Source organism: Perognathus longimembris, chromosome 22 (assembly GCF_023159225.1).
Source record: "Perognathus longimembris pacificus isolate PPM17 chromosome 22, ASM2315922v1, whole genome shotgun sequence".
Taxonomy (NCBI): domain Eukaryota; kingdom Metazoa; phylum Chordata; class Mammalia; order Rodentia; family Heteromyidae; genus Perognathus; species Perognathus longimembris.
Window position 1 is genome coordinate 3,749,946 of NC_063182.1, and position 23,235 is coordinate 3,773,180.

Genomic DNA, 23,235 nt, shown 5'->3' on the forward strand with positions numbered 1-23,235 from the left:
GTGGCAAGCGTGCCTGCCTCGGATACACGAGGCCCTGGGTTCGATTCCCCAGCACCACATATACAGAAAAAAACAGCCAGCAGCAGCGCTGTGGCTCAAGTGGCAGAGTGCTAGCCTTGAGCGGGAAGAAGCCAGGGACAGTGCTCAGGCCCTGAGTCCAAGGCCCAGGACTGACCAAAAAAAAAAAATTAGATTAAGTCACATGGGAGGGCGAGGAAGGATTTTCTAAATTAGAAACACATCCATGACTTCAATATTTATGTCAGGTGGGGATGAACTTGGGGCTTTGGGAACTGTCTCTTAGCTTTGTTTGCTCAGGATTGGCCCTCTACCACTTGAGCCAAGCCTCCACTTTGGACTTCTTGGTGCTTCGGAAAGTCTTACACTTTTCTTTCTCAGGCTGACTTTGAAATGAGATCCTCAGATCTCAGCCCCCTGAGTAGCTAGGCTGGCAGGTGGGGGTGTGTTTGAAATTGCCAATTATGGAAATGACCGTTGCCTTTTCCTTCTGTTGTTAAGGCACAAGGCATTTCTCTGTATCAGTTGGACCGTATTCAATTCTCTGCTGAGAATTTACTGTTTGGATTAAATAATAAGAGGTCATTTCCATTTTTTAGGTGTTATTATTTGCCAATGTACTTTTTCCTGTTACAAATTGTGAGGATTAAATATTCTCTTTGAGGAGAGAAAGATTTATAATGTGAACCAAGGAGACCTGAATCATTGCATCAATTTAATGTTCTACAGTTATACCTAAAGAGTCTGGGTTATTAGTGAAAATAAAAATGAATCTTACTCAATGGCCTATTTGCCACAAATGGAAAATTATATTGAAGCTGTACATTTTATCAGGCTATTCCTACTGGGAAAATATTGTATTTAAAATAATTTGTAGATGAAATTAGATATTGATTTATGTATTAAGATTCATGACATTTGTTTGGGAACAGGACTAAAATACCTGACTTGTTTATCAGGGTTTTTGAGTAGAGACAACAAAATGAAGTCTCTTAATATGTATACAGCATGGTAGTAGTTATTTTCATGTTCCCATTCTCATGTCTTCCACCTCCCCGTACAACCTTCTCCAAGATCCCTGATTTTAGGCTCTTCTGTCTGAGTGCCTTGAGCCAAATCCATGCTCTACTTCTTAGTTACTGTGTGGTTCTGGGCAGGGATTTTAATTTTCCTGAGCTTTGGTCTCATCTCTTGACCTCCTCTAAGACAGACGGAAGGGTAAAATAAGTCAGTGAGGAGAAAGCACTCAGCACAGTGCTTGGTGTGCTGTAGTTGATAGGTATATGGTCTATCCTCCATTCTACTCTCTCCCTTAACCTTGTGGTGCACTGGGTTCTAGTGTTGGTTCTGTGGGCTAAGTGGTGAATACTACTAGCCAGTTCTCTCCTCTAGCGTAATGGGTTTGACAGTATGGGACGCTTTATAAGCATAGAATTTTCTTATAGGGATAAATGCTATACAAAGAGTAGGACCGGGCAGTATGACCCACACTGTGACTGGGCTCTTTTAAGATGGGATAATTAGGAGCAGAGGTAATTTCTGTGGAGGTGCTAGGTGAGTTGCATGCTAAGTACTGCAAGGAGCTGGAAGTCTGCTCCTGGGATGGAGGGAACAGTGGATGATAAAGACCTGAGCACTGTGTGCCGAGTAGCGAGCCGGCCTGCGTGGGGGAGGGGAGGATGCAGAGTGGATACAGGGTTAGGGCAGCCTGGCAACTAGAACAAGGAGCTGATGTCATCGTAAGAGCAATGGGGAGGGCTCAATAGGATGACCTGATTGTGCTCTTATTCATATATCATAATTTCACATAAAGTCAACGGGAATATTCAGAGACATTTTCATATAAGCCAAAAAAAAATAGCAAACTATAGTCAAAAGAGAAGTGAAGTCTTTGAAGTCAGCTGGGTACAGATGTTGGTAGTATACGTGGCTGGGGTTTTTAACCATGCAGATTTCACCACTGGAAAGTATCCTACCTCGAGTGCCTGCTGGCTCCTCCTGGATTACCCCGCAGGGCCCCAGCTCTGTTGGACTCTTTCTTTCTGCATCTTTTCTGCTTGCTTTCGTCCCTCGTTCTTCCCTTGTCCAGCCTTCCGTCTCTGGTGGCAGCCATTGAGAAGATGACCTTTCCCACCACGTTTCAAGGACAATAATTACTAGACAGATTGTCATTCTGAAGTTCAACCTCCGGTGCCAGCACCTCACACCTGTAATCCTGGCAACTCAAAAGGCTGAGATCTGAGGATCATGCTTCAAAATCTGCCTGCGCCAGAAAGTCTACGAGACTCTTTAATCTCCATTCAGAAAAAGCTGGAAGTGGCATTATGGTTCACATAGTAGAGCGGTAGCCTCCAGGTCCTGAAGTCAAGCCCCAGGACTGAAGAAAACAACAACAAAAGCACAACATAGTAAACATGGAGCTGTGGCTCAAAGTATAGTGTGCTAGCCTTGAGCCAAAGATATCAAGGACAATGCGCAGGCCGTGAGTTCATACCCCACGACCAACTAAAGAACTAACTAAATACCTGCATACATAAATAAAAATAAATGAAATAAAATTCAAACTTTACAGACTGGTTTTATAAATCATCAACATTGGACATCTAGTGTATGTTAGATTCTTCAGTAGATAATAAGGTTTAAATATAAGTAAACTTTGTTCCTTGACTTTTTAGTTTACCATCTAATATGATAGGCCTGTAAAGCAGTGGTTGATTGGTTGGCTGATAGATCCATCCATCATCCATTTATTATTCCGTCTTCATCCATCCCTCCATCTCTTCATCCATCTGTTCATCCATCTATTCATCTACCCATCCAGTAGACATTTACCACTTACCTTTTGTGTCTCATCCTTTTGTGAGGTACATATTGAAGAAGACATTTGCATTCTAGGGGGATTAGATAATTCCAAAAGAGATTTAGACAGAGAAAAATTATTACCAAGTATCATGTATTTATTTCCCAAGTGTTTACTAGTTTTTACAGGAAATACTGTGATAAGCAGGTGCAGTATGATTTTAACTTAATTTTTGGGACAAGTCCATGTTTTATCACCTTTATTCAGCGATGAGGCTGTTGAGGTTTATAGAAGTTAAGATCTTGTGCAAAGTCACAGAACTAGTTTCAACATAATCTTAAATCTCTTTAATAGACTCATCGAACAGTTACAGTGCATTCATTGATAAATGTAGAGAAGTTTCCTGTGATGCTGTCTTTCCCCGGGAAAATGGCAGAGCTAAGGGGTGGGAGGATGGGTACTGGGAAGGTGAAGATGTCAGAGGTGTAACAGTGCCATTCTTGTGGCTTCCCTTAAGCCCCTTACATTATTTATTATTATTATAAAGGTGATGTACAGAGGGGTTACAGTTACCTAAGTCAGGTAAAGAGTACATTTCTTTTTGTACACTGTCACCCTTCCCTTGTACTTTCCCAGTTTTCTCTCCTATCTCCACCCATGTTGTATAGTTCATTTTCAGCATACTGTCTAATGAGTACCCTTGCTGCATTTGTTTACTACTTTTCAGGCATTCCCTTCTCCCTTACCTCCCCCAAACATATAAGTGAACAAACAAGACAAAAAAAACAGAAAACAAAAACAGCAACAAAGAAAAGACCTCTTGTTTCCATTCCCTTGAGTTCATTTCGATCAATATTGCTTTGTATGATGAGAGGCCCACAGGCATTGTGCCTTTGAGTTCCTCTCCTAAGACGATCCTCCTTTGGTCTCATTGGGATTCAATGCCTAGAGTCCTGTAGAACATATTATATCCCAATATATTTTAGATCTAGGTTCCACTTGTGAGAGAAAACATGCACCCGTTTTCTGAGCTTGGCTTACCTCACTTGATATGTCCTAGGTCTATCGATTTCCCTGCAAATGACATAATGTTACTCTTTCTAACTGCTGTATGGAATTCCACTGTGTCTAGAAGTACCACACATTTTTGGGTCCACTCATCAATGGTAGGGCCCTTCCCCTTTCTTTACCTGTGTGTCTTACACTTATGCTTGCCTCCGTTTCTTACTCCTCTCCTCTCCCAGTAATGTCTCATATCCTCCCATAAGATTACTTCCTTTCTTGTGCCATATGTTTTATCTAATTTGTACCACTTCTTAAGTGGTTTTCATTCCTCTATTTTCTCCTAAGAGACCAGTGGCCCCTTGAATTGAGACCTTATATCCTGGACACATCCCTGTGCCCTTAGCTTCTATACAGCCCCTTACAGTCAGTGGCTGCTGGTATAGTTGATGGTATTTGCTCCAAAACCCTGACCCACAAGAAAGAGTTATTTCCAGTGGGGTCTTTATCATTAGTCTGTTATCATTGTGATAATTAAGAGAGCAGCTCTCTTTTGTTAAGAGCTCTGTACGAATGTGCCTTTGGGGAACTGCCTCAGAAGTTGGCAGTTTTTGTGAGGTCTAATATTACTCTCTTTGGTGCCTCTTAGGTAGAGTCAGAGAGATCCTCAAGGAAGCATCAGTGTTGGATAACAAAGTCTATCTACCATCTGGATTTAGCCATCTTTGTTTCTAAGTATTCCTGTTCCTCTTAAGACCCAGCTTTGTTTTTTTTTTTTTTCAGTAATTACCAGCAATTCCTCAGAAACAATGGGGAATTACTGAAGTGTTTTGAATCTAAAGGGCTGAGAGTCTCCTTGGTGACAATATCTTTGGACAGCATAGCCCTGGTTTTTGAGAAATGAGACTACTAGTGCACTTACCTATACATTGACAAATGAAGAAAGATAGCCTTGAGGGGCGAGAAATAAGTAAATAGAGCTGCCTTATGGTTTTGCCAGTCCAAAAACTTTTAGTCTATGGCTGTAAAGGCAGATCCCCTTCATATTTGCTCTGCATTTCGGATATTGTTGTGTGGTAAGCAGTGTACATGTAGCCCCTGCAAGCCTAATCTCTTGAGGGTGAGATTTAAAAGTGTTGGAATGAACTTTGAGTGGACTCTATCGATTAGGCTTTAATTTGGCCCTTCCTTACCAAAGAGTGATACTAAATAATGACCGGCCTCCCTGGTTGTTGTTGTTGTTTCAGTTCACTTTATTTTTGTCTCTCTTCCTGCCCTCATTCCGAGGTGGTATGAGAGGGGAGGAAGGAGGGGAGAAAAGAAGATCAGCTGTCACATTGTGAACATAATTGATTCAATAAATAACGTCCTTCCCTTCCCAAGGCAAGCCTCAGATCTTCACTAATGCCAGTTAGTGTTCCGCTCCCTAAGTGGCAGTGGCCTTAATTCAGATGGATGGGAGAGCTCACAGGTTCTTCCTTTCCTAGCAAGGAGTGCGCCTTTCTTGTCCTAAAGACAGACTTCCCACATGTACTCACTGACTATGCAGGTTTGAAAAGGAATCCATGTGACAGTTTCTTTTTTTTCCTCTTAAAAGTAGGAGAATAGTGGATGACATTACCGTGGGATTTGTGGAAACGGACACGAGAAAGGTGAGTGGAAGTTCTCTGGACTCCACTCGTCTGTCCACTCTGATGTTTGCCCAGCATTTAATCTCCAGTGCAGATAGTGGCTGCGTCGGAAGTGTTGAACTGGATTTGGGGCTGGGTGGATAAGACTGGAAATGAGCATTAGCTGAATCTTAGGATTGGGTTGAATCGCTCAAAAAATTTGTGTTACCTTTAAATAGTCGTGAAACAGAGTTGCCATTTAACGAAGCAGCTTATGAATATAATAAATTTTGATCAGTGTCACCCCTTTAAAAATCCTCACCCACCCCTCAAAATTAGGTCCAGTGGGTGTTTCATCTCTGGTGTCCAATCCTTTGAGAAGAGAGCTGCTAAAAGAGTACAGTATACACTGCGTTTAAGATGATGAAGGAGAGCCTAGTTCATCACTTCCTGGATGAGTGAGTTGCAAGGGATCTCAGAGGTGATGCTACTTGCAGATTCGTGTGTATGTGTATGTGTGCCCACGCATGCACGTGCGCACACACACACACACACACACACACACACACACACACACACACAACTCGTCCTGGGGCTTGAACTCGTGGCTTGGGCACTGTTCCTTCCCTTTCTTGCTCAAGGTTGACTCTCTACCACTTGAGCCACATCCCCGCTTGTGGCGTTTTGGTGGTTAACGGGAAATGAGTCTCTTGGATTGTCTGCCTGGGCTGGCTTCGGATTGTTTTCCTCCGATCTCTCTCTCCTGAGTATCTAGGATTACAGGTATGAGCCACCCGGTGTCTGGCTTGTCCATTCTGGAAAATGAGCTCCTTGTGTCTTAGCATCACAGGAAAGATGCTTTAAGTACAGATTCTGGGCTTCGGCCCTGGGATTTCTCTTGGAGTTACTGGCAGGGATGGGGCGCTATGTCTGCTTCTGGGGTTGACCTAGTCTTTCTGGTGGACAGCTGGCTACAGAAGCTAGTCCAGTTTGCCCGACAGTGTCCTGCCCTCTGTACGTCCAAGGCAGTCCTTGGTACAAAGTGGTCAATGGAAGAAACCCACCAGAATGTCTAGTGATGCTAAACCAGGGCTCATCTCTCCTGGCTCTGATCACAGTGCTCCTGGTTATTCTTGGCTATTTTGATTCAGTGGACCCCCATCCTCCTTGGCCTCTCTTAGGATCCTTCAGAACTTCTTCCTTCTAATACAGTGGCAGTATTTATGCTAATGGCCCTGGCAGAATCTCTAAGACCTTCTGAATCAGACTTTGTTTCATGGTCATTAACTATGGTTTATTGTGTTCTCTAGTGATGCTTTTGTGTCTACCACATCCCCTTCTCTTGGCTCAAAACAAACCCCCGTAGGAAGTGCCTGCCTTTCTCCTGTAGGTCCATTCAGCGTTTCCAGTCATGTATCACCTTAGGAGAACCGCACACGTGTTTATTGAAGGTAGAAAACTCGGAGGCCTTTTTGAGGGCTGCGTAATCAGCATCTTCTGGGAAGGATCCCATGAGAATATACTTTAAGTTCGCTCCCATTCTTCTTCTTCTTCTTCTTCTCTTTTGCAGTCTCTGAGAACAGTGGGTTCTAAAGACCCTGTGTCATAATTATATTTAAGTCCAATCTTTCCAGCTGAAGCTCGGTCCTTTGGCTTGTAGAACTAGCTCTATGCATGTTTGTGTTAACATCAACGAGTTGTACAAGAGAGTTTTATTTTGACATGTTCATATGTGCATACAAAACAGCTTATGATCAGACCCACCCACTCCGTCTTTTTCAAGTTGTTTACCTTCTCTTAGGCTCTTTGTCGTTAACCCAAGCAGGTACTAAATTGTCCCTTCTCAAGTAGTTCTGATCGTATGTGAAGAAAGTATATTTGAAACTGCTGGGTAAAATACTATAAAATTGCAGATGTTGTAAGGTGTAACTACTTTTCTGAAAGGACTCTGTGGCCAGAACCTGGATTTTCTGAAGAGAGAAGGTTGTGATAAATGCAAAAGTGCTTGTCTGTGAAATATGGCATTGTCAGCTTTCTTTCTTCTCTCTACAGGGAATTAGAATAATGGAGATGCTGCTAAAAGAACAGTGTGGTGCCCCCCTAGCTGAATAAAGAATCATCAGTGAGTACCCAAATCAACATCGGAATTATTCACTCAGGCCATGTTGTTGGCTTTGTAAACCTGGTATTATGTATCATTCTCCCTGGGTGATTCACACAGCACATTTCTCAGTTATATATACAGCACACGAGTGCACAGATGCTTTCTTATCTGCTCAGTACCTTTAGTTACTTGGTTCTTTGATTTTCAGAGCAGTTTTGAACTACGTGCTGGGTTACAACTTCATTCAAATTGCTGAAACGGTTCAGCATAATCTACCATGATTGGGACCCTGAAGGTGGCGTAGATTTGTAAAGATTTCAGCTCAGGATGAACTGAAACTTTCTTTTATTGTTCAAGAACAATGAGAGGAGAGATTTAAAGCTATAATTGGATCAGGGGGGATGATAAGAAAGGAACGCATTGATTAGCCTGTGAAACAAATGTGTCTTGTTGGTTTGGAAACGAATCTGGAAAAGCTCAATTATCAAATGCTCCAAAATCAGAAACTTTTTGCATGACAACATCATGCCATCAGTGGGAGTATTCATACTTGAGCTTCTGTTACAGAGTTGTCAAGATACAGGTGTGTTAAAAATATTATATGAAGCTACCTTCAGGTTATCAGTAGATAATGTTTATGAAAAATAAGTGAAATTTGTGTTAAAACTCGGGTCCCGTTCTCAAGTTTATTTACGTATTATACTGTGATATGCAAATACTTCAAAATCAGAAAAATCTCCAAATCCCAACCATTTCTAATCCGAAGCATTTGGGATAAGCACTAGTCAGCGACTTTGGAGGATTCCGAATCTCACGGACAATTTCTAGGCAATAGATGAAGAGTGAATATTTTACCAGAAAGTCATGCATTTTCACCTCCGTTCTCAGGGCCTTGCAGTCTTGCCTGGCTTTTCTGCTCAAGGCTGGTGCTCTGCCCCTTCAGCTACACCTCCGGTTCTGGCTTTTCACTGGCATATTAGAGAGAAACATCTCATTGACTTCTATGTCTAGGCTGACTTTCAACCATTATCCTCAGGTATCCATTATCCTGAGTAGCCAGGGTGATAGACAATGAGCCTCCAGCATCCAGACAAACCGTGGCCCACAATGAAAGCAAACGATGGTTTACTGCTTTAAGTGGGCTTACAACTCCGTGTGGAGTCAGAGAAAATGCCCAGGCACTGAGAAAGGAATAGCTTGGGCTTCTTGTTGTGGTCACATATGTGGTCAACATTAGCAAATGGGTTGGTGAGTTTCTTGCTTTGAATACAGATAGTCTCCTCACCTGAGCAAAATAGAAGAGGTCACCCGTCAACATGTGTTGGTTCGCATTTGAAATGCATTTAGTAGAAATGAGCAAACTGGAGAAGTGTTTAGCATTCACTCCCTGTAGTCTTAGGCATGAACCATCAGGCCTGGCCACGTCTCAATTTCCAAAAGATATTCTGGGCTGGGGATATAGCCTCAGCACCTCATATATAGAAAAAAGCCAGAAGTGGCGCTGTGGCTCAAGAGGTAGAGTGCTAGCCTTGAGCAAAAAGAAGCCAGGGACAGTGCTCAGGCCCTGAGTCCAAGGCCCAGGACTGGCCACACACACACAAAAAAAGATATTCTGTGCTTTTATAAGGACAGCTTTTTTGGAACACAGCTATGGTATCGACTATGTCCAAAGCTACAATAGCAGAGTTGAGTCGTTGTGCCGAACATACTCTGTACCTGGTCATTTAAGGAAACACAACTGCTCCTAGGAAGAGATGAAGTCATATTTCTACATCACGTCGTATTTACTTCACGTAGACTGTGACTATATGGTATGTGGTACCTAGTATTAAAGGTGCTTTTCTACAGCACTCTGTTCTGTATGTCTCAGTGGACAATTAAAAAAAGCTCCGAAGGTGATTTTGTCTTGAGCTAAACGGAGGCACATAAATCTCACTAACCAATATGCTTGTGGCATTGCTGCTGACACATCCATTCCATCGAGTTTTGATTTCCTGTCATTTTTGAATAAAACAAATAGCTCTGACATCTGTTTGTTCTTGCCGCCGGCAGTCGGGAGTTGGGGCTTGGTGAGGTTTGATAACATAGCGGAGTTGTAACGCTGGAATGATCAAGACCTCAGACTGAGCTAGATCTTAGACTTTTCTCTGAGCCGCCTCTGCCGGGCAGTTGGAGTTAATAAAAGAGGGTGCTTTCTGTGTTCAGAGATCATTAGGAGGTAGGACTGCAATTTCTTCAAGAATTATGCAGAGTGATAGAATTGAAGTGACTCCCAGGAGTTACCTCAGCAAAGAGGCAAATAAGTATTGATTGGTGGGACATGTTTATTAGGTGATAAAGCTTGTTTTCTTTTCTCTTGCAGGAGAGCTGTAGCTGTGTCTTTTTTTTTTATTATGATTATTTCTTTAAGAATCACGTCCGGGCCATGACGGTACTGGGACGTTGGAGGACCTGGTGTTAACGGCGTAGAGGGGAGCTTCGCCTGCCGGGACGGGAAGCGATAGCTTTCCCCGAAGCCTGCTTCAGATCATGAGACTCTCTACCTGGGTTCCAATGACCGGGTCTCTTTATGATTTTACAAATAAAGGGGGAAAAAAAAAAACCAACCTCGTGTATGATGGTGTCTCCGCTTCCTGAGGATGTTTGGTGATTGTCGCAGGGTCGGGACAGCCAAGGACGGGATCAAGGTCACAGAAGGGCCTTCTTTGTGTTCACGGTCTCACGTATCCTGGAACAAATAAAGTCGTCAGCCTCAGAGCCCGGTTCCTTGGGGGCTTGGAACAGACGGGCGTGTAGCAACCTGTGCTGAAACGTAGCATGTGCATCTCAGTACGTCAGCGTTTGATTTCTGCTCGTCGGTGATGCGTGGTGGCTGTGAGGAAGTATATCCTGCACTGCTGCTCACTGTGCGTTCGGTGTACCGTCCTTCGCTGCGGGCCACTTCTGGGTTGGGACACGAGCCTTCCGTGGCTTGGAAATGATTGGCACCGTGGGAAGTGGCACTTGATCCCCTCGAAGGGCGTGGGATGGGCGTGGCTTCTAGTAGCTCCTCCTACCATGTGAAGATGATTTACCTTGCTGGCTTATACAGACGAGAATGGGCTCTGGGACTTGTCTTGATTTAAGGTACTGCAGATGAGGTGTCTAGCATGCCGCCTGATGCATGATGGGAGTCTAGCCAATAGATGGTGTCAGGACAGACCAGAGGACGTCCAGGGTGTATTATTATGTGCAACACTTGAATATCTACCCTGCCAGCTGTAATTTCAGGTGGCATTAGACTGTGAAAATTAGATGATAGTAGTTTGCATATCCCTTGAGGAAAGCCAAAAATATAAACGCATGTTACCTTACAGAAAAACCTGAAGAGTAGTAATATTGTGGAATTCATCTTCAGGCAAAAATTCAGCCATTTAACAGAAGGCCTTGTTCTTTTAATATTAAAAAAAAAATTCCTGCTTAGTACGTTGACTAGTTTCAGAGCAATCGTACCTTTCTATACAAGCCTTCTACTGTGTACCTCCTCTTTGGGTCTTTAAGCTATTGGTGCTGCCTGAGTTTTGTCTCTTGGGATAATCTCCCTTCTTTTTCTAGTGTTTTTATCCTCTAGTTATGTTGGAAGGAAAATGAGAGGTAGGAAGTAGAATGTATTTTGACCATCTTCTTGTTTATAGATGGCATTTGGAAGGCTTTTGGAATATCAAGCTTTTCCCTAAGTACAAGGTGATCTGAATTACAGTAGAGGTGAGAGGCCAGAAATTTGTGCATGAAATAACCTTTAACCCTTCATATTCAACAACTCACATCCTGTGATGGCTGGATTTCTCCATCCTTGGTTGTCCATTGAGGTTATCCGGTGACCTCAATACCATTCCTGATACCCAGGCTGCATCCCAAACCTCCACCTCCCCCCCACCCCCCCAAAAAAATCAGAATCTGTGGACATAGATGGGACATAGATTTTTTTTATTTCCCCCACGTGGTCCCAATGGGTGCCGGAGGATGGGGGAAACTACATGAAATTCTAGGTCATTGGCAGGCATGGTCCTGTTTTCTTTCTTACCTCTGAGGTAGAGAAGGATCTTTGCAGCAGGATTTCCTGTTAGTATTTCTTGAAGCCAGGGCCACCCAGTACATGCAGGCCGCTGGCAGCCATTGTGCAGAGACCCCCCGTGGCTGCCGGTGAGCAGCGGCTTCAGCTTCAGACCAACGTGTTGGATTTTGATTTCACGGTGTTTAAGACGGGCCTAACCATCTCAGTTTTTAATTGCTTTTTTTTTTGGTATTCTGGATGTACACAGAATTCTGCCTTTCCTTCAACGCTGCCCTTAGATGCATTTTCTCCCTCATTCTCTGGACTTGCTTCACACCTTTTCCTTTTCCAGAATTATCTTTATTGTTTATTTATTTATTTATTTTTTGCCAGTCCTGGGGCTTGGACTCAGGGCCTGAGCACTGTCCCTGGCTTTTCTTTTTGCTCAAGGCTAGCACTCTACCTCTTGAGCCACAGCACCACTTCTGGCTTTTTTCTATATATGTGGTGCTGAGGAACCGAACCCAGGGCTTCATGTATACGAGGTGAACACTCTTACCACTAGGCCGTATTCCTAGCCCCCAAAATTATCTTTATTGAATAGGCAATGAGCAAAGGGGTTAGCGTTACATAAGTAAAGTTATGATTGCATTTGTTTTTAAACATAGCTCATCCTTCGTTTCTCCCACTTATCCCTCCCGACTCCCTTTCCCGCCCCCCCACCCCCCAAGTTGAAAGATGGATATTCAGCTTATATCAAGTGAGTAACATTGTTGCATGAATTGGTCCTTTGACCTGCTGTTTCTGTGAGTGCCTTCCCCTTTCCCTGTTCAAAAAATCTTGTATACAAGACACAAGGTACAGAAAATGAAAAGAGATGAAAGAAAAACAAAACAACAAGAAACTACGTACAGGACATAATAACAGTCCCTGTTTCCATATCTTGGAGTTCATGTTGGTACGCTTAATTATATATGGTCCTATGTATTAAGCAATTGGGTTGTTGAGATTCCCTGTTAAGAATATCATAGACATCCTAGTTCTTACAAATGAGGGAAACCATGAAATCTACATTTCTTTGGGTTTGGCTTATTTCACTTAATGAAATTTTTTCCAGATCTTTCCATTTCCTTATGAATTGAGCAATGCCTTTCTTTCTGATGGAGGCATAGAACTCCATTGTGTATCTATATATACCCCATCTTCTTGATCTTGGGCCTCTGGGTTGGTTCCATATCTTGATGATTAGAGATCAAATCTTCAGAAAACGTCAAAGGTAGCTTATAGATGGCTACAGGTTTTAACTACAGTTTTAAACAGAATTAACCACTCTGCATCGGGTTATGATTGGAGCCAGTCCAGGGTGGAAAGTAGACTTCGCATAAGTGAACTCAGAGCTATCATCCTAACTTGCTTCCTTAGGTGTTAATTGTTCTGTCAGATGCTAAGAGAACTATTTCTTCCTAGAAAAGCATGTTCACACCTTTTTTAGGCCTTCTTCAGGTACGGGTTTTGCAAGGATGAATTGGAAAAGAGCAGGGTCAGGTGGACATTTTCTTTTGCTCTGATTGGTCTGTGATTCTCAGAATAGGGCATTTGTTTCCTGGAGATGTAGGGTCAGCTGATGTTGATGAGCTGGGTGTTGGGCCCTTCATTTCTCTCATATTTCTGGGGGAATTTTTTTTTTTACATTAAAGCAGATGAATATGTTGGAAAATGTGAAGTTACAAAATTGGAATCGATTCTCAGGAATGAGGGTCAAGATACATTCTTTTTTCTTCTCTTTTTGTCTTGTTTGCTTATCTGTCTTTGGAAGAAGGTAAGGTGGGCACAGAAATGGAGGGACAAAGCATGAACAAATGCAGCAGTGGTACGCACGAGACACTATATTGAAAATGAGCTATAGAACTTGTGGGTGAGATGGGAGGGAAAAACTGAGAACAAGGGAGGAGGTGACATTGAAAGGAAATGTACTCATTATCAGACTTAGGAGTTGGTAACCCTTCTGTACATCACCTTTATAATCACAATAAAAATATTTTATTAGGGGCTGGGGATATGGCCTAGTGGCAAGAGTGCTCGCCTCGTATATATGAGGTCCTGGGTTTGATTCCTCAGCACCACATATACAGAAAATGGCCAGAAGTGGTGCTGTGGCTCAAGTGGCAGAGTGCTAGCCTTGAGCAAAAAGAAGCCAGGGACAGTGCTCAGGCCCTGAGTCCAAGGCCCAGGACTGGCCAAAAAAAAAAAAAAAAAAAAAATATATATATATATATATATATATATATTATATAATTAGATTCTTGACTTAAAAAGGAACCAAAGGCTAGGGTGGAGGGAGGCAAGTGGTGGAATGACTGCTTAACAAATACAAGGCTGTGAGTTCAAACCACCCAGGTACCTCAAGAAAAAGTAAGGGGTGTGGGGTGAATTAAAAGAAAAAAAAATCGGAGGGACACTAGTCATACTCGTCATGGTTCCTATAGCAAGTGTTAGAGGAGTTTGAACCTAATGCCCACGCTGGACAATGTCAGTAACATTTGATTTGGCCTCTTACAGATGCCTGCCGATCCCCAAGTGCTCTTGGGCTCTGTTCCACTGACATCGAGTCCAGTGTCTCTTCCTAGAAACACTGGAGAGTCCCTGATGAAAGCCGTCCTCAGTCACAGGGGAACCCACAGGCCTCTGTTCTGTAATACACAGAGCATGGCTTTGTTAGACCACAAAGAGCAAATATCCAGCACCTTGGATTACCAGTCACTTTGCCACCAGCCCCGTCATGGGTTATGTTGAATACTGAGTTAACGTAGAGGTTTTGGTTGTTGAAGGTGTTAGTTGAAAGGAATTATGTAAGTACCAAGAACATTTTTTGAACATTATATTATAAATTCCTTTCCTTCATAATGTGTTTGGCAGTGATGTGTCTTTTTATTTTCCTTATCAGGAAAATATTGCCCATATGGTGCTCAAAATATATTGTTGTTTTCTTAAAATGGAGGTCGTTCAGACATACCTAGTCCCCCTATTTTCTCTAGTCATTCAGTCTAATGTTCTGTCTAGGGTGCTTATTAAATTCAGTAGGAAGAGGTATAATTAAGTCTTGAAGGGGTAAAATAACAAACACAAGGGAAAAATTAATGAAGCAGTGTTTTGATTCTTAGTTGTAATTACAGTGGTGCGGCTGGCTCTGCTGTAGTAAAGCTCTTACCATTTCCAACAACAAACAGCTTTTCCAGCTCATTCTCTCACTATCTTTTCTCTATCATCTGGATGAGAAATATATAGGAGTTACCTGCAGGAATAATCATCTGTTATATCTAAAATCATACACACCTTTCTATTAAGGATGGCCAGGAGGGTAGTACTCCAATGTCTCTGTTGAAATAGTTTGTCTTGGTAAGATATTAATTTCCTTTCGCAAAAGAGAAATTTAAATTTTGTAATATATAAGACACCATAGCATCAGACTTGATGCAAATATTCATGGCACAATGACCATAGACCAAATCTACCAAGTTTTTTTTTAAAATTTAATTTTATTGTCAAGGTGATGTACAGAGGGGTTACATATGTAAGGAGTGAGTATATTTCTTGTCATACTTGTTACCCCCTCCCTCATTTTTCTCCCACCTTCCCTCCCCCTCAACCACCCCACGAAGTTATACAGTTAATATCCAACATATTGTGAGTATCACGGTTGCATTGGTTCGCCCTTTATCCTTTGTCTCACCATTTTGATGGTCCCCTTCCCTTCCCTAATTCAGATAAACATATATATACAATACCCAGGGTACAAAAATCAAATACAGTGACAACAGGGGACAAACCATAGAAAAGAAAAAAGAAATAGTTTCACATAGTACATTTAAAAATGACAACAATGAAAACCTTGTTTCCATATCTTGGGAGTTCATTTTGCTTCGCGTCATCTTATGTGATCATATGTACATAGCTATTGAGCTATTGTGATCCTCTGCTAGGACTATTCTAGACATGTACTAATTATTACCAATGAGGGAAACCAAGAATCTATGTTTCTTTGGGTTTGGCTCACTTCACTTAATATGATTTTCCCCCCAAGTCTTTCCATTTCCTTATGAATGGGAAGATGTCATTCTTTCTGATGGAAGCATAAAATTCCATTTTGTGTATATACCACATTTTCTTGATTTATTCATCATTCTATTAAATTTAAAGGAGGCTGAGACTGGAGGCTGAGGACCAAATCAGATCCTGGAAGTTCCGCATGCTGGCTGGCTATTGTGAAGCTTGCCAAGGGCTCATTTTTCTCACAAAACAGGGAATAATAAATGCATTTATTTTTACTGGATCATCGAATGGGGAGAATGCAGTCATAATATTGAATGCAGAGATAAGGCTGGGAATGTGGCTTAGTGGTAGAGTGCTTGCCTAGCATGCATGAAGCCCTGGGTTCGATTCCTCAGTACCACATACACAGAAAAAGCTGGAAGTGGCGCTGTGGCTCAAGTGGTAGAGTGCTAGCCTTGAGCAAAAAGAAGCTCAGGGACAGTGCTCAGACCCTGAGTTCAAGACCCTGGACTGGCAAAAAAAACCCCAAAAACTGATAGGCGTGATCAGATTGAAAGGGATGGCAGAGAATGATGAACGGTGATACTGATCAAGATACATTGTGTTGATAAACTGATTTGTTGAATGGTAACTTCTTTGTACAACTAGGTAATAAAATATAATAAAAAGAAGTGACAACAAAATAATAGCTTGTAGTGAGAAGTCAGCGATCTCTAGAAGCCATTGTGCAACATTGATGGGAATTTTTAATATAATCTTTTTGCTATTACTGAGTTATCCAGGGGGGTTACAATTCCATAGGTCAGGTGATGAGTCCAATGTCTTTGATCAATGTCACTCCTTCCTTCCTTCTCCCCCATTTGCCTTCTCCCAGCCCTATCATCAAGTTACCTAGCTTTATTTTACATAATGTACATTAAATAGAAAGACTATTTGCCCGGCCTTTCTTCCTCCATTCCTTTTCCCATCTTCCAAATCATGTTTCTATTTGCTTGCATTTGTTTCAATAAACAGTACGTCCGTACTTTAAGCCTTTAGATTCCTTCCCTCTCATTCCCCCCGATATAAATTCTTGAGACACTTGATAGCATTCTTTAGTAAAAGCCGTCTGTCTAGTCTCGGAAACTTCTGTTTGGAGGAGAATAGTAAGTTTAATGTCCCTTGCATTTATAAGGTTGATCAAATAGGCTCTTTCCTGCAGGTATTCCTCTTTGAGAATCCATGTTTAAATCTGAACTGTCAAGCTCATCCATAGTGTTTGTTTTTTATTATCAATGTCTATCTGGACCTTAGTGATATTTTGTTTTATTTATAATATTGGTCATTTGTGTCTTTTTAGAAGTTTTGATAGATCTTTGTCAATGTTCGTGGTTTTTTCCAAAGAATCAACTGTGTCTTGTTACCTATGCCTGTTTCTTGGCCTTGTGTTTGCTTTACGACCACTAGGAAGCTCCCTGGGCCTGCACGCGAGCCCGGCTCCCTCCTTACCTCCTCCTTACCCCCTCCCACAGCGCCCGCGGGGAGAGCTTCTCATAACTTTGCTCATCACCTGTTTCCTCTACTTGACTCTGCTCCTGGAGTGCACAGATCGATCCTGTCCTGAATGAGTGGCATCCTCAGTTGGAAAAGGAAGAGACTGGAATGGATGAACTTAATTTTTCTTTTCCTTTCTCTTTCTTTTTTTTTGTTAGCCTTTCTGTCTCCATTCTCTTTTCTCTCTCTCTCTCTCTCTCTCTCTCTCTCTCTCTCTCTCTCTGTGTCTCTCTCTGTCTCTCTCTTCTTACCCAAAGAATTTCCCAAATAGAATCATACTTGGAGTATTCTCCTCTTGCCTTGCCACCATTAGGTCTTGTGATTAAAAAAATAGAGTTGAATAAGTTCACCAGATTATGGCTTTGTTTTGCACTTAACTTGAATATGAGTAAATTTATTTGTCTCATTCACAGCACTGAGAGTCTTATTCCAGGCCCAGCTCAGTAGGAGGCACTGGAGATAAGAAGAGTTCACAAAAGAAAGTCCTTTTTTCTCTTGCATCTGATGAAGTTATTTCCCCCCATAGATTTCTCACGTCCATTCGTGAATTACCTCTCCAAATAGATGCTCATCTTGCTGTCACCCCTCCCTTCCTCCCTTATGGTATTTGTATTAATATTTTGCTCAGGAGTATGAGAGATGTAAAATTAAAGCAATCATTTTCATGATTCACTAAGCATGTTATTCTGCTACACCAGCCCATCCATTAAAGCAAAAATATCTTCCTGCAACAACTGGTGTAGTTGACAGTTTTATGTAATATATCTTTTTTCTCAGCTTACATTCATTATACAAGGGGAGGGAGGAAGACTTCACAGTTGTATTTCCACACGTGTTTACAATACCTTCTAATGAGCATCCTCACTCTCCATCATTCTCCCTTCGTACCCTCCCCTCCCCCAAGCAATGTCAAAGAATCTCATTCTGCTTTCATAGATGCGAATAATCTACTTGTGTAATTTTATGAACTGGAAGTGCGTGGTTGCTGTGTTGGGTGGAGTGGTCTGCTGTAGGGCATATCACCCCGATTGAGTCTTCGACTCTTCATCTTGATAAATAAAACAAGATGACAAATGAAAAGTAAAGAACACTGGCAAACAATTATATTGAGAACATAAGGAACAAGGTGTGCGGCCCTGAATTCAAGCCACTGCACTAGCACAGAAACAAAACAAAATGACCCAACAAAAATCACCACCAACAATGCAAATGCATGCTTTTACTGGAGGTCCGGAGTCTAGACTAAACGCAATGTGAAGGCAAGGCTCTGTTCCTGCAGGATCTAGAAGAGAATCTGTTCTCTTGCCTTCTTTACCTTCTGGGAGCCAGCTGTATTCTTGTGATTAGGGTAGCTCCTTTTGATTTCAGAGCTACAAGTATAGCGCCCGGTACTATATCTCCTGTCACATCCTTGAACAATTTGGGACAAAGGGTTCCCCAGTGGGTAGGGCACTACGATAACATATGACTGTCTCTCTGTCCAACTGAAGTCACTGGTTCCCATTTGCTCATGGTTTCATCACTGTCACACTAAGCTTGGAGTTGCATTTTGGCCCAGGACAGGAGCTAACACGAGAATTTCTCAGTGTTCATAGATACAGTCAACAGATAAATGAAAATCTTATAGATGGTCAAAACTAGACATGTCCCGAGAATTGTTGGAATCCCCCAATTGACAGCATGTTCCCCCTCTGTGAAAGGTGCTTGGCGAGTATTCGTGCATGTGCCTAAGCTGAGAACAATGAAGTTGCAGTATTGGCCCATTCACAGGTAACACTAGCTTCTGTGTTTCCCCTAGTGTCTTGATTTTCATTCACACGGTGATGTAACCTCATGCTTTAGAGAAATTGCAAATGACTCCTTGTCCTAGGCGGTTGTGCATGCATGAATGGTGAAGAGCACCCAAGTTTGGCCTTATGAGAGTGTGCTAGTCATTAGTTCTGATCATTAAATATGACTTGCTTTCTCTTTGGGGCATGCGGCAGAATTGCCCTTCATTTCTCTTCTTTGAAAGTAGACACGACTGCGAGAGTTAACGTTGGCTGGCGAGATGTCACTGGAAGAGACAAGAGTCACTTCTACACGGAAGCCCGAGGTGAGGGTGTACAATGTGGGTGGGCAGAGCAATTTCCCACCGTGTAGAAGAAAGCCCTAAGCTGCTGTTAAATGCATGACAGGGACTTAAAGTACATTCATCATCATCAATCAGTCTAATATCTTCATCTATCATCTATTTATCGATCATCTATTTACCTATCATCTATTTATCTCTCTGTCTCTCTTTCCCACATGGGTCCATCTCTAGAAGTAGAATTGCCTTTCTACTTATTCCCTTCCGCTTGACTAAGTTTCGTGGAGAAAGCTGTCTTTCTGAGACTAGACCCCTGGCTCCGCTTTTAATAGTAGAACTCTTCCTCTTGGGTCATGTGTTTTAGAAAGTCTGAAATCGTGAGTTCTTTCCATTTGAGTCCTGATGGGCTTTTTTTTTCTTTCTTCTTTTCTATTTCATTCTATTGTTTTTCAAAGCAATACCGTGGTTTGAACTCAGGGTCTCCCGTGTGCTAGAAGGCACTTTATCACTTGAGCCATAGCTCTCGGCCACCCCCGTTCTTTTGCCTTGGTTATTTTTCAGAGAGCACAAGGTCTTATCCCTCAAGAATACAATCTCCTACCTATCCCTCTTGCAGCACAGATAGATTCACAGGAGGGCACCATGTCTGGCATGCGTGTTGAAATTGAGTCTTGCTCATTTTTGCTTGAGCTGACCTTCACCCACCCGGGGTTACAAGTATGCACTGCTGCCTCCTGGATTTCCTTTTTCTTTTTGGTGATTGAGTCAGATCTTTGCCAGGTGACTCAACTACTCTCTCCCCAAACTCCTGAATTCCAATTGTTAAACTCTTACCTCTGAGATGAAAACCTGTAACTCAGAAATATTCTTAGAGACCTTGAAGTGATTCTGTTACAATGTAATAATTATAGAGGAGCAGGTGCCTACAGCTCTGTGTTTCTACAAGAGGATAGAAGGTGACAGTTAGGAGAGCCAGATGACCTAATCACATTGACCCCGCTTCTGTCCCGTGTCTGCGTGTCTGCGAGGACTTTGCCATGGCTTACCCCGGTACTGAAAAGTTGTCTTGTTTGTGTTTCAGTGGAGTTAAATCCCAACTCTCTTCTGCTGCAGCAGGCTGAAAGTCTTAGTCTCCGTATGGGAAAATGGGACCAGGAAACTTGAGGGGGTGAGGGACGATGGAGGGGCTGACTCTGATTAAGATGCCTTGTACTCCTAAATTGACATGTTCCATCGAAACCCCTTTGTACCACTACTTAAAGGCACCCCGGATATATCACTGTAACTGATGTTAGTGCCCTGGATAGTGTATATGCGCATATTGGAACTAGGGAAGGGAAAGGGAATGCCAAAATCGAGAGAGGATAAAACGACAAACCAATGCAACAGTGATACTTACAAAACCATTCGGTGTAAACAACTGTACAACTCATGGCGGGGGCGGGGTGGGGGAGAGGGAAATGGGCAGGGGGGAGGCGGGGGAAAATGAGGGAGGAGGTGACAAGTTGGATAAGAAATGTACTCACTGCCTTAGGTATGAGACTGTAACCCCTCTGTACATCCCTTTGCCAATAAAGAAATAAAAATAAAATAAGATGACATTAAAAATCTAAACAACAACAAAACACTAATAGATGTTTTGTGCAGTTTTTCAACAATTGGGAGCATGTGCTGAGTTTAATAATGCTACTTTATTATCCAGAAGAGCTACATTAGTTTCTCTTCCCATATCAACCTGTCAGAAATGCTTGAGGGTGCTAATAGTACTACGTTTCTACCAACTCTAAGGATTATTCAGAATTCCATGTGTGGGACACACACACACACTTGAAAAAGTTTTGCTGGAGGGCTGGGAATATGGCCTAGTGGTAAAGTGGTTGCCCTGTATACATGAAGCCCTGGGTTCGATTCCTCAGCACCACATATATAGAAAAAGCCAGAAGTGGCGCTGTGGCTCAAGTGGCAGAGTGCTAGCCTTGAGCAAAAAGAAGCCAGAGACAGTGCTCAGGCCCAGCAAAAAAAAAAAAAAAAAGTTTTGCTGCTACTGGGACTTGAATTTATGGCCTCTGGCGCTCTACCACTTGAGTTATACCTTCAGCCAGGCTTTTTGTTGATTAATTTTGGAGATGAAGGCTTGTGGACTTTTTTGCCTATGCTGGTTTCAAACCACAGTCCTCCAGATCTCAGCCTCCTGAGTAGCTAGGATTATAGGCGTAAATTTGTGTTTTCAAGTGTTCATTTGAAAATAAGTTACAATCATAATCTTTCCTTACTTGGAGTCATTTCCATGTGTTCCCTAAAAAGAGCTCAGGATCAAGAAATTTAAGATGAATTTAATTTTATTATCATATTCAAATGTGGCCAGTTATCACCATATTGAGTTTTAGAGCCACTTTCCCCAATAATCCAGGATGGTCTGCATCCATTTCCTTTGTGCCCATTCATGCTTATTTTTCTCTCATACCCTTCCCTTAACATTTTACTCTGTAGACTGTTAGTTGAGATTTATATGTAGTTTCATGATGGTGAATTTTCTGCAGAAATGCTACTACTAAGGTGTTACCATGTCCTTTCATGCACATGGCGTGCTTACGCCATTGTTGAAGGCGTTAACCAAGACCACCTGGATTGCCAGTGACCAGATTTCCCTTGGCGATTAACTGTGTTCTCATAGACACTTTGGAAATACAAACCTATTGGCAAGGTGCATCTGCTACTTATCAATATTTGCTGAACTCAGTTTCTATTGGCTCAGCACAGCCCCCCATTTATGCATGTATCAGAATTTATTCTAGCAAGTTCCTATGTATAAACGTTTAGCCTGCCTCCAATATTTTGCATTTATAAATAACATAGCAATGGGTAAGCAAATGCAAATGTGTTTTATTGTTGGAGTCTTACCTTCAGGATAAATTTCTAGAATTGAGATTGCTGAGTTCAACGGAAAATACATACGTAATTTTGTTAGAGGTTGCCAGACCCCCCTAACATAAGGGTTGTAACATTTACATTTCCAGCACAGCAATGAGTAGGAGTAGCTCACTGCCCTGCCAAGGATGCTACCAGCTTTTACATTTTTTTTTTTGCCAATTTGCTAGGAAATAAATGGGATGCCAGTGAAATTTTATTTATATTTCTCTTAGGATGAGTAAAAAAAGTTTTATGTGATTTAGACCATTGTATGTCCTTCTTATGAATTCTTTGTGCCTTTAATTCACTGTCTGGCAAAGGGTTGGTCATTTTCCCTTCTTTATTTTCATTTATTTTGTGTTTTTACTCTTGCAACTCCATCCAAGGCTCATCTCAAACTCAAAATCAGGCTGCCTTAGCCACTAGACTGTAGGATTACCAGGCTTGACTCTTCTTACATTTTTGCATACTTAAATTTATCTCCCTTTTTTTTTTTGGCAACAGATTTTTTTCATCTTAAAATGTTTTTAACCCAGGTTGTAGGATAAATTTAAACACATTTTTTTCCCCCAAGTACTTCTAGGCTTTTATGTTCTACACTTAGATCTCTGGATCTAAGTTTATTATTATGCACAGTGTGAGTAATGGACTTAATTATGTCTCTCTCTCTCTTTTTAAAAAAAGACTGTACATTTATCTCAGAACCATTAACACAAAGTTCATCTTCGTCCAGTGTTCCGAGGGCCACCGTTACTGACTATCAGTTTTCCTCATGCGCTTGGCTCTCTGTGGAGGGGTCCTCCTATTGAGCTGTCTACCTGCCCCTTGGGTGCCAGGTCCTCACTGCTTGGATCAGATACTTCCGAGCTCATCAGGATGTCTGGGAAGGCTCTCCTCTACCTAGCTCTGGTTTGCACTGTTTTCCTAGTTACCGGCCGGTTTTTTTTCCCCCCAATACAAATGTTTCATGCAGCCTATTCAGTTTCTTTATTGGTGTTGCCTTAAGTTTCTGAATTAGTCTAGGGAGAAGTAATCTTTTTATGCTGTTTTGTTATGCTGTCCAAAAAAACAGTGAACCCTCTCTGAGAGTTTGAGTCTGTTTTT

At 42.0% G+C, this 23,235-nt stretch overlaps 1 protein-coding gene across 4 annotated transcripts in view; it reads left to right on the plus strand.

Annotated features, from left to right (window-relative positions):
• Prelid2 (PRELI domain containing 2) overlaps nt 1–10,115 on the plus strand; it is a 47,661-nt gene extending 37,546 nt beyond the window's left edge. For all 4 annotated transcript variants that reach the window (XR_007208652.1, XM_048331229.1, XM_048331228.1 and 1 more), the window contains 2 exons: nt 7,483–7,552; nt 9,897–10,115. Coding sequence is in view for 3 of the 4 variants with exons in the window: in XM_048331229.1 (XP_048187186.1) it covers nt 7,483–7,542 (60 nt within the window). In the remaining variant the exon portion in view is untranslated. The remainder of the gene's footprint in view (nt 1–7,482; nt 7,553–9,896) is intronic.
• The last annotated feature ends 13,120 nt before the right edge of the window (nt 10,116–23,235 follow it).